Raw genomic sequence first — 11,781 nt, 5'->3', positions numbered from 1 at the left:
GGAATAAAATGATTTCTGAAAGAAGAAAATCTGCCAATATTCTCTTCCTTCCTTTCAGTTTGAAAATCTTGCTCAATTTTTCTAAATTAAACTAATGACTATATGATAAGTTTATGTTAAAAAACAACTTTTTTACTAAACAAGAAGTTATTTACCCATTTCTATCACCTGATGTCCTATTCAGAAGAAATTTTGCAAAGCTTTAATATGATTCAGAAACAGATTAATAGCAGGAAAAAAAAGTAAAATCTTTAATTCTGAGAAGATAAAAGTTTTTAGGTGCTGCAAATTTGTTTCTCAAAATTATCTATGTGTAAGGCTGTATTGAAATATTTATCTGTGTTAAGTTATACTGAGATGTTTAGCATGCTCATGTTACTACTGAGGACTAGTTGTTCACATTTACTTATATTACACTGACAAAATAGCAGTTCTATAATTTAAGAAGACACTAAATTTCAAAAGTTTGGATACATACAAAAATGTACTTTGAGCTCTGCTGGTTTAATCATTTGATATCTTAGATGTATACCTTCCTTTAGGATAACAAATACCAGGCCATGGACTAATTTAACTTTGGTTACATAATACTTGTAACACCCAAATGGGTTTGCAAATATAAACGTCCCTGCTCTAGCACAGTTTTGAGGGGAGGATTATCCTTCGATATATAACAGATGCAAGCATGTGCAATTTGGTAGTAGGAGGGAACTATTTTTACTATGGAAAGATGGAGTAAGGGATGGACCCTTTTAAAAAAGAACAGATCACTTTTATTAAATAATTCCCCTACAAAGTTTGCATCTTAGGCCCAGTTTCACAGAAATTTTGGAATGATATTAAATAGCCCTGCTTTCTCTTTTCTTTTTGTTTAACACCTAGATTCTGAAAGTCATCCAATTTAATAATCTTTAAGACAACTATAAGAAATCAAGTCTCAGATCAGATGCAGTATCTGATGCAGACTATCTGTTGTCTAACTACCATTTCACTGGTCAGCCAGTCCATAAAAAAAGAATTTAAGCTAACTCAAATATTTAGGGAAAATAAGAGAAACTAGAACATGTCAAATATGCTTCCTAAGAAATTATGCCTCATTGCATAAGTTAAATATGAGAATTTCCACCTCAGTAAATCTCTCATACAAAAATAACCTAACACTTAAAATAAATCTAAGCCATTATTTATATATATTACTTAGCATATAAAAGGAAATAATATAAGTAGAAATTTGATGTTTCTTAAATCATAATTGCCAGAGTGTCTAAAAATAAAATCATCAGCCCAAATCAGAAATGCTATAATTTAAAAATTTGCTACACAGTTTTTCTCAATAGCTCACCAAAAAAAACACACCAACCCTTCCCCACAAAAAATATACATATATAGGTCTGTAAGTTAGAGGCTGAAAAATATTAACTTCAAGGAGTTCATTTTAATTATGAATTGATATTGCATTTCTACAACCCTTGGTGATACTTAAATAAAACACCAATATCCAAAAGCAACAGGTAAACCTATAATGAACTTGGCAAAATGCATATCTCAAGTAGAAATATTTCTTTCTACGAACGTTCTAAAGAACAATGCTTAAAATTATACAAGGTTTGAAATATCATTTTAACCAAGTTTACATGAAAAAGAGAAACACCAAAGTTGATAATAGTGAAAGTCTTTTGGCTCTCTTACAAATGGTATCTTTATAATTCCCCAACTTTCAGAGCACGAGTATTTTTCTAGGAAAAATAAAATGGAAACTGTGTTTCTTATATAGCTTTATGTGTCAGAGTCACTTCCAGACCCCGGTCTGTTGTCATCTGGTCCATCACTTCCTTTGTCCCAGTCTTTCATGGATGCTCCCATCATGAAATTATCACGTAGGATAGCCCATCCTGGGCCCTCTTCTGATTTTGCTTCAGTCTGTGGAAAATTATACAATCAAAATATTCAGAAGTCAATTTCATCATAAGGAAATTTTAAAATTCCAAGCTATAAAACGAACCTCTCAACACTTTTATAATAGGAGTGAAATCAAGACAAATTATAGACTGACTTTATTTATACACTATGATCATATATGCACAAATATGTAGTACTATGTTAAAATATTTCAGCCTTATAAAAGAACCATGGAGCAGAATTAAACTTTTTTTTTTTGCAGTGGGGGGTATAACACAGTAAAATCTAGGTTTGGTATCAATTTTTAAAATCTTCTGACAATCAAAACAGACTTACAAAATATCGTTTAACATTCAGTGATAACTTATTAGAAAATGTTTGGCAAATTATTTTAACACAAAGAGAAATTTAACAAAGGTTTTTAACCCAAAATAAATTAAAGGCGAGAAAATGAAACTAACCTGATACTGTGCTAGGTTTTAATAGATGCTATCTCATTTAACATTTGATAAAAATTTGAACCAGGGCTTCCCTGGTGGCGCAGTGGTTGAGAATCTGCCTGTTAATGCAGGGGACACAGGTTTGAGCCCTGGTCTGGGAGGATCCCACATGCCGCGGAGCAACTGGGCCCGTGAGCCACAACTGCTGAGCCTGCGTGTCTGGAGCCTGTGCTCCGCAACAAGAGAGGCCGCGATAGTGAGAGGCCCGCGCACCGCAATGAGGAGTGGCCCCCGCTCTCCGCAACTAGAGAAAGCCCTCGCAGAGAAACGAAGACCCAACACAGCAAAAATAATAAATTAATTAATAAAACTCACTCCAAATTTCAAAAAAAAAAAAAATTGAACCAAATGTTCTTTATTTAGGTTATAATCTCACTGCCTGGCCAAATCATGGACTCAAAAGACTAATCAATGCTAAAACCATAAATATCTGAAACAGGCAATAAACATAATAGGTAGTCAATTCATTTTGTTTATTCATAGGATTTATATAAAACTATGTAAGAGAGGCTAAGAATTACAGCCTCTTATTTCATGCTACAACAGTACCACCTTGTGGCATTAATTAGGTAATGCAGGATGCTGAACTCTAAACTGGTTTCTTTCCTTCATTCCACAAATATTTACTGAGAACTGCATATCAAATACCTTTCTTAGGGTTAGAAACAGAGTGATGAACAAAACAAAGTCCCTGTCTTCATGGGGCTAACAGTCTGTGCTTTTCTACTCATGCCATTCACAGAAATACACAATGTGGGAAAAATCTCTCTAAATATACAAGAACCTATTTAGTTAGAAAATACTGTTACCTTATGGGAGCCATTAATCATATAAAAAGCAATTATTAAGGGAAAAGATGTTAAAGACATTTACTGGGTTAAGAGATTACTTATCTAATTCTGCTGAAGCTATCTTTTATTTTAAAAAATATAGCCCTGAAACAGTCATACCATAAAAAAAAAAAAAAAAAGGACACTATTACAAGCGGGAAAAATCTCCTATTGGCTTACTCCTCAGGGCTTGTCCCTCAGTAGAACCCAAAGACTGGACAGCATATAAATGTGACCAAAGATTTGCAGAAATGACTTAGTGAATCAAACAGTGCACTTTGTACTATAATTTAACCAGCATAAAGAAACAAAAACATCTGTGCTAGGTTAAACCCAACAGTAAAACAGTTCCAATGCTTTTCACGCCACACTGATAGAGAGTAATGAAGTAGAAAGGCAATTTATAACGCTGCTCACAGAGGATGCTAACACCTCCCCATCCCTCATCTCTACAGTGTCAAACCTACATTCCTAAAAACGATTTCTGCTTCTGTCAGATTAAATTACCTAACTGGATAAAAGGCCATTTTCCCTGATTCAACTGAAGTTTTCTTTGCCAATCTCTTCACCTTACTTAAGAGAGACAGTTGCTCCCAATGAACAGAGATCCACTTAGAACCAATAACTGTAACACTTCTCCTGCCAAATTAATTATTCAAAGTTTTCAATTAAATTCTAAAAAGTGTATGCTTCCTGGTATAGGCATACACAAATTACTAACTAGTAAAGACAGCCTGACATTAATGTTTGTGTTTACATGCGAGTATGCACAACCTTAATGGTAAGGCTCCATGTTTAAATAACTACACCCAACATGCTATGAACACGTTACCGACCCAGAGCAGGCAGACCCCACGTGACCGACCTCAATGCAGACCTGCTTCTACATGAGAGCTCACCCTGACAGCCAACTTCTGCCGCATCACAGAGTTGCAGGCACCACAAGAAACGAGGGAAGGAAGAAGGGGAGACGAGGACAAAATCTTAAACAGGCAGTTCAGAAAGAAAGAAAGGAATAACAGTGGACCAAAGGAAAGGATTCATTAATTTAAATGGTGAGACCTACTGTCTCGATCAAGACGATCAAGTAAACGTATGTTTTAGGCAAAGAGAGCGATCATAGCATAAATTCAAAGCTCTTCTCAATTGTCCAACTGGAAGATGATGAAGTAAAGCTTTACTGGGGGGTCTTGGTGGTGGCGTTCTGGTTTTCAAGCACTCATACAGTCTGCTTCAGTCAGTCTCAAAGTGTGGCCCTCACACCAGCATCAGCATCACTTGTTAGGAATTCACAATCTCAGGCCCATAAATACAGAAACATTAAAAAAACAGCAACCCCCCAAACTTGGGCCCTCTTCCGGACCTACTGAATCAGAAACTCTGGTTTAATCTGTTTTAATAAGCCAACCAGCGCTTCTGATGCTCACTAAAGCCTGAGAACCACCAAATGAAAGGACAAATATTTCTTAGAGACAGTTTTCTTTCACTGCTGTAAGACTAAGTACACTTTACGGCTGAGAGAGAAAAGATTTCAGATTTTGGAATCCAATGCAGACACAGCACTGGATGCTTGACAGACTGCCATCATTCAAGCTACATTACAGTGGCATTTTTATACCACAAAGCAACAATATGGAGAAAAAAACTGACAACATAAAATTTAGTACGAACAAGTGTAGGTTAATATAGTTTAAAAACAGGTATTTTCTATAGTATCTCTCAAGACGGCAGCTCAAGAAAAAAAACCTCTCTCAAGATGACCCTTTAACTTCGAATGCCTCCACGTGCTGAAGAAATATGCAGCAAGAAAGAAGGCAGGGGATCCGTGTGAAGGCGGCTGTTTGAACACAGACAACTAGTCCTGCTCAACCGCACAGCTTAAGCAACAAAGGAAAAGTGACTGTTGTTTTAAAGACATAATCCACTAGGACAAGATCCAAAGAGAAAAACAGCCACAAAGTTTTAGACGGTGGAAGCAGATGGACTGGAGGCAACTGCCTTGGCAAAGCCAAGGAAGGTGAACCCTACAACTGCGACTGTCAGGCTGACAGCTAACCCAAACCACCGGCAGAATGTTCAGGGGAAACCAGAAGTTAGAAACGGGCAGTTCTGGGTACTTCTGGAAGTGAGGGTAAGAACAGAGGAACCAAAATAAAGAGAACTGGGTGACAGTTATCTTAAGAAACAATCAGGTCTCTAGATCCGTTCCCCACTCCACACTCCCCTGGCAGAACATTTGAGGTTTAACCCCTGGAGAGGTTATGAGCTAGCACAGATGAAGGCACAGGTGCAGTACCAAAACCAAGGGATTAGGTTACACACACACACACACACACACACTCCACCTCCAACAATGAGTCCCAGCCTTCTTCTCACATTGGGCTCCCAAAATGCTGGTCAGCAGATCTTTTTTCTCCAGGCAGGAGATCAGGAATACTCTAGAAAATCTGACCAGTTAATAATAAATAACCCATAGAGAGAAGCCTACATTAAAGCTCACATGTCATGTGGACAATATCCACATACTCAGAGTTTCCAGTAACCTTTTTAGGATTATTTGTTCTAGTCATGAACAGACAACTAAGGTTTATCAGAAAGAAGACAGAGAATAACATAAACACAAGCATTTAAAAAGCAACTTGCTTGGGAGACTGGATTGACATATATACACTAATATGTATAAAACAGATAATTAATAAGAACCTGCTGTATAAAAAATAAATAAAATTCAATAAATAAATGAAAAATAAAAAGCAAATTGCAGGAAAAAGAAACTATTCAGGCAGACAGCAGAAGCAAGAAGAACTACAATCCTGCAGCCTGTGGAACAAAAACCACATTCACAGAAAGACAGACAAGATGAAAAGGCAGAGGGCTATGTACCAGATGAAGGAACAAGATAAAAACCCAGAAAAACAACTAAATGAAGTGCAGATAGGCAACCTTCCTGAAAAAGAATTCAGAATAATGATAGTGAAGACGATCCAGGACCTCAGAAAAAGAATGGAGGCAAAGATCGAGAAGATGCAAGAAATGTTTAACAAAGACCCAGAAGAATTAAAAAATAAACAGAGATGAACAATACAATAACTGAAATGAAAAATACACTAGAAGGAATCAACAGCAGAATAACTGAGGCAGAAGAACAGATAAGTGACCTGGAAGACAGAATGGTGGAATTCACTGTTGTGGAACAGAATAGAGAAAAAAGAATGAAAAGAATTGAAAACAGCCTAAGAGACCTCTGGGACAACATTAAACTCAACAACATTCACATTATACGGGTCCCAGAAGGAGAACAGAGAGAGAAAGGACCAGAGAAAATATCTGAAGAGACTATAGTCAAAAACTTCCCTAGCATGGGAAAGGAAATAGCCACCCAAGTCCAGGAAGCGCAGAGACTCCCATACAAGATAAATCCAAGGAGAAACATGCCGAGACACACAGTAATCAAATTGGCAAAAATTAAAGACAAAGAAAAATTATTGAAAGCAGCAAGGGAAAAACGACAAATAACATACAAGGGGTCTCCCATAAGGTTAACAGCTGATTTCTCAGCAGAAACCCTACAAGCCAGAAGGGAGTGGCATGACATATTTAAAGTGATGAAAGGGAAGAACCTACAACCAAGATTACTCTACCTGACAAGCAGCTCATTCAGATTCAATGGAGAAGTCAAAAGCTTTACAGACAAGCAAAAGCTAAGAGAATTCAGCACCACCAAACCAGCTCTACAACAAATGCTAAAGGAACTTCTCTAAATGGGAAACACAACAGAAGAAAAGGACCTACAAAAACAAACCCAAAGCAATTAAGAAAATGGTAATAGGAGCATACATATCGATAATTACCTTAAACGTGAATGGATTAAATACTCCAACCAGAAGACACAGGCTCGCTGAATGGATACAAAAACAAGACCCATATATATGCTGTCTATGACAGACCCACTTCAGACCTAGGGACACATACAGACTGAAAGTGAGGGGATGGAAAAAGGTATTCCATGCAAATGGAAATCAAAAGAAAGCTGGAGTAGCAATACTCATACCAGATAAAATAGACTTTAAAATAAAGAATGTTACAAGAGACAAGGAAAGGACACTACATAATGATCAAGGGATCAATCCAAGAAGAAGACATAACAATTATACATATATATGCACCCAACATAGGAGCACCTCAATACATAAGGCAACTGCTAACAGCTATAAAAGAGGAAATTGACAGTAACACAGTAATAGTGGGGGACTTTAACACCTCACTTACACCAATGGACAGATCATCCAAAATGAAAATAAATAAGGAAACACAAGCTTTAAATGATACATTAAACAGGATGGACTTAATTGATATTTATAGGACATTCCATACAAAAACAGCAGATTACACTTTCTTCTCAAGTGCACACAGAACATTCTCCAGGATAGATCACATCTTGCTTGGGTCACAAATCAAGTCTCAGGAAATGTAAGAAAATTGAAATCATATCAAGCATCTTTTCTGACCACAATGCTATGTGATTAGAAATCAATTACAGGGGAAAAAATGTAAAAAACACAAACACATGGAGGCTAAACAATACGTTACTAAATAACCAAGAAATCACTGATGAAATCAAAGAGGAAACCAAAAAGTACCTAGAGACAAATGAAAATGAAAACGTGACGAACCAAAACCTATGGGATTGCAGCAAAGGAAGTTCTAAGAGGGAAGTTTACAGCAATACAATCCTACCTCAAGAAACAACAAACATCTCAAATAAACAACCTAACCTTACACCTAAAGGAACTAGAGAAAGAACAACAAACAAAACCCAAAGTTAGTAGAGGGAAAGAAATCATAAAGACAAGAGCAGAAATAAATGAAACAGAAACAAAGAAGACAATAGCAAAAATCGATAAAACTAAAAGCTGGTTCTTTGGAAAGATAAACAAAATCGATAAACCCTTAGCCAGACTCATCAAGAAAAAGAGGGAGAGGACTCAAATCAATAAAATTAGAAATGAAAAAGGAGAAGTTACAACAGATACCGCAGAAATGCAAAGCATCCTATCCTAAGAGACTACTACAAGCAACTCTATGCCAATAAAATGGACAACCTGGAAGAAATGGACAAACTTTTAGAAAGGTATAACCTTCCAAAACTGAACAAGGAAGAAATAGAATATATGAACAGACCAATCACAAGTAGTGAAATTGAAACTGTGATTAAAAATCTTCCAACAAACAAAAGTCCAGGACCACATGGCTTCACAGGTGAATTCCATCAAATATTTAGAGAAGAGCTAACATCCATCCTTCTCAAACTCTTCCAAAAAATTGCAGAGGAAGGAACACTCCCAAACTCATTCTATGAGGCCACCATCACCCTGATACCACAACTAGACAAAGATACTATAATAAGAGAAAATTACAGACCAATATCACTGATGAAGATAGATACAAAAATCCTCAACAAAATACTAGCAAACAGAATCCAACAACACATTAAAAGGATCATACACCATGATCAAGTTGGATTTATCCCAGGGATGCAAGGAATCTTCAATATATGCAAATCAATCAATGTGATAACCATATTAAGAAATTGAAAAAAAACCCCATATGATCATCTCAATAGATGCAGAAAAAGTTTTTGACAAAATTCAACACCCATTTATGATAAAAACTCTCCAGAAAGTGAGCATAGAGGGAACCTACCTCAACATAATAAAGGCCATATACGACAAACCCATAGCAAACATCATTCTCAATGGTGAAAAACTGAAAGCATTTCCTCTAAGATCAGGAACAAGACAAGGATGTCCACTCTCACCACTATTATTCAACATAGCTTTGGAAGTCCTAGCCACGGCAATCATAGAAGAAAAAGAAATAAAAGGAATACAAATGGGAAAAGAAGAAGTAAAACTGTCACTGTTTGCAGATGACATGATACTATACATAGAGAATCCTAAAGAGGCCACCAGAAAACTACTAGAGCTAATCAATGAATTTGGTAAAGTTGCAGGATACAAAATTAATGCACAGAAATCTCTTGCATTCCTATACACTAACAACAAAAGATCAGAAACAGAAATTAAGGAAACAATCCCATTTACCATTGCAACATAAAGAATAAAATACCCAGGAATAAACCTGTCTAAGGAGGTAAAAGACCTGTACTCAGAAAACTATAAGATGCTGATGAAAGAAATTAAGGATGATACAAACAGATGGAGAGATATACCATGTTCTTGGATTGGAAGAATCAATATTGTGAAAATGACTTACTACCCAAAGCAATCTACAGATTCAGTGCAATCCCTATCAAATTACCAATGGCATTTTTTACAGAACTAGAACAAAAAATCTTAAAACTTGTTTGGAGACACAAAAGATCCCAAATAGCCACAGCAGTCTTGAGGGAAAAAAACAGAGCTGGAGGAATCAGACTCCCTGACTTCAGACTATACTACAAAGCTACAGTAATCAAGACAGTATGGTACTGGCACAAAAACAGAAATATAGATCAATGGAACAGGATAGAAAGCCCAGAGATAAACCCACGCACCTATCATCAACTAATCTATGACAAAGGAGGCAAGGATATTCAGTGGAGAAAAGACAGTCTCTTCAATAAGTGGTGCAGGGAAAACTGGACAGCTACATGTAAAAGAATGAAATTAGAACACTCCCTAACACCATACACAAAAATAAACTCAAAATGGATCAGAGACCTAAATGTAAGACCAGACACTATAAAACTCTTAGAGGAAAACATAGGAAGAACACTCTTTCATATAAATCACAGAAAGATCTTTTTTGATCCACCTCCTAGAGTAATGGAAATAAAAACAAAAATAAACAAATGGGACCTAATGAAACTTAAAAGCTTTTGCAAAGCAAAGGAAACTACAAACAAGACGAAAAGACAACCCTCAGAATGGGAGAAAATATTTGCAAAGGAATCAATGGACAAAGGATTAATCTCCAAAATATATAAACAGCTCATGCAGCTCAATATTAAGAAAACAAACAACCCACTCCAAAAAAGGACCTAAATAGACATTTCTCCAAAGAAGACATACAGATGGCCAAGAAGCACATGAAAAGCTGCTCAACATCACTAATTATTAGAGAAATGCAAATCAAAACTACCATGAGGTATCACCTCACACCAGTTAGAATGGGCATCCACAGAAAATCTACAAACAACAAATGTTGGAGAGGGTGTGGAGAAAAGGGAACCCTCTTGCACTGTTGGTGGGAATGTAATTGATACAGCTACTATGGAGAACAGTATGGAGGTTCCTTAAAAAACTAAAAATAGAACTACCATATGACCCAGTAATCCCACTACTGGGCATATACCCAGAGAAAACCATAATTCAAAAAGACACATGCACCCCAATGTTCATTGCAGCACTATTTACAATAGCCAAGTCATGGAAGCAAGCTAAACGCCCACCGACAGACGAATGGATAAAGAAGATGTGGTACATATATACAATGGAATATTACTCAGCCATAAAAAGGAACGAAATTGAGTCATTTGTAGAGATGTGGATGGATCTAGAGTCTGTCATATAGAGTGAAGTTAAGTCAGAAAGAGAAAAACAAATATCGTATATTAATGCATATATGTGGAACCTAGAAAAATGGTACAGATGAACTGGTTTGCAGGGCAGAAATTGAGACACAGATGTAGGGAACAAACGAATGGACAGCAAGGGGGGAAAGTGGCGGCGGGGGGAGGAGTGGTGGTGGGATGAATTGGGAGATTGCAACTGACATATACACACTAATATGTATAAAATAGATAACTAATAAGAATCTGCTGTTTAAAAAATAAATTAAATTAAAAAGAGAATATACTAGATAAACTTTAGTCAGTTGCTTTTAGTGTCTTTTACAAAAACAAGAAGCTCTGGGGAAAACAAGATGTTTCTGCTAGGACAAAATGCATGACAGGACAATACTGCCTGGGTGTGGTTTCGTTTTTAGTGCCTGGGGCATAGTCCATATTAATAGTATTTCTCATAATCCTCCTGATATGATCACTGGAGAAGAGTGGGAATTGAGCTTTTTCACTTATTTCTTTAAAAAAAAAAAAACTATTCAAATAAAGAAAATTTAGGGGAAAATACCATTAATATCCTTGAAGAGTTAGAAGATTATATTGCATCCACAAAGAGAGAACAGTTACTATTTTAAAATAAACATTAAGAGAATAACAAAGAGCTTGAAATTTAAAACACGATGGCAGAAATAAAAAAATTATTATAAGGGTGAGAAGATAAAGTTAAGGAAACCACGCAGAAAAGAGTAAAAAGAAAAATGTGATGGAAAACAGAAGAAAAAGTAAGATAATTGGAGAACCAGTCCAAGAGGTTTAACATACAAATAACAGGTCTACAGACAGAGATATGCAAAAATGGAGAGGAGGAAAATTGATGAAATACTTCAAGAAAATTTCCCGAAAGTGAAGGACACACATTTCCAGAGTGAAAGGAGCCCTCCTGAAAGTCCAAAACACTAAAGAAAAATTGAGCCACATCAAGGACACC

At 36.3% G+C, this 11,781-nt stretch overlaps 1 protein-coding gene across 1 annotated transcript in view; it reads right to left on the bottom strand.

Annotated features, from left to right (window-relative positions):
* Positions 1-323: 323 nt before the first annotated feature.
* RRP15 (ribosomal RNA processing 15 homolog) overlaps positions 324-11,781 on the bottom strand; it is a 47,339-nt gene continuing 35,881 nt past the window's right edge. Inside the window, exon 5 of the mRNA XM_082857913.1 lies at positions 324-1,920. Within this exon, the coding sequence (XP_082714039.1) occupies positions 1,777-1,920 (144 nt within the window). The 3' untranslated portion in view covers positions 324-1,776. The remainder of the gene's footprint in view (positions 1,921-11,781) is intronic.

Source organism: Leucopleurus acutus (genome assembly GCF_964270905.1).
Source record: "Leucopleurus acutus genome assembly, chromosome: 2".
In the NCBI taxonomy this organism is placed as follows: Eukaryota; Metazoa; Chordata; class Mammalia; order Artiodactyla; family Delphinidae; genus Leucopleurus; species Leucopleurus acutus.
This window is presented reverse-complemented; position numbering and strand designations above follow the sequence as displayed.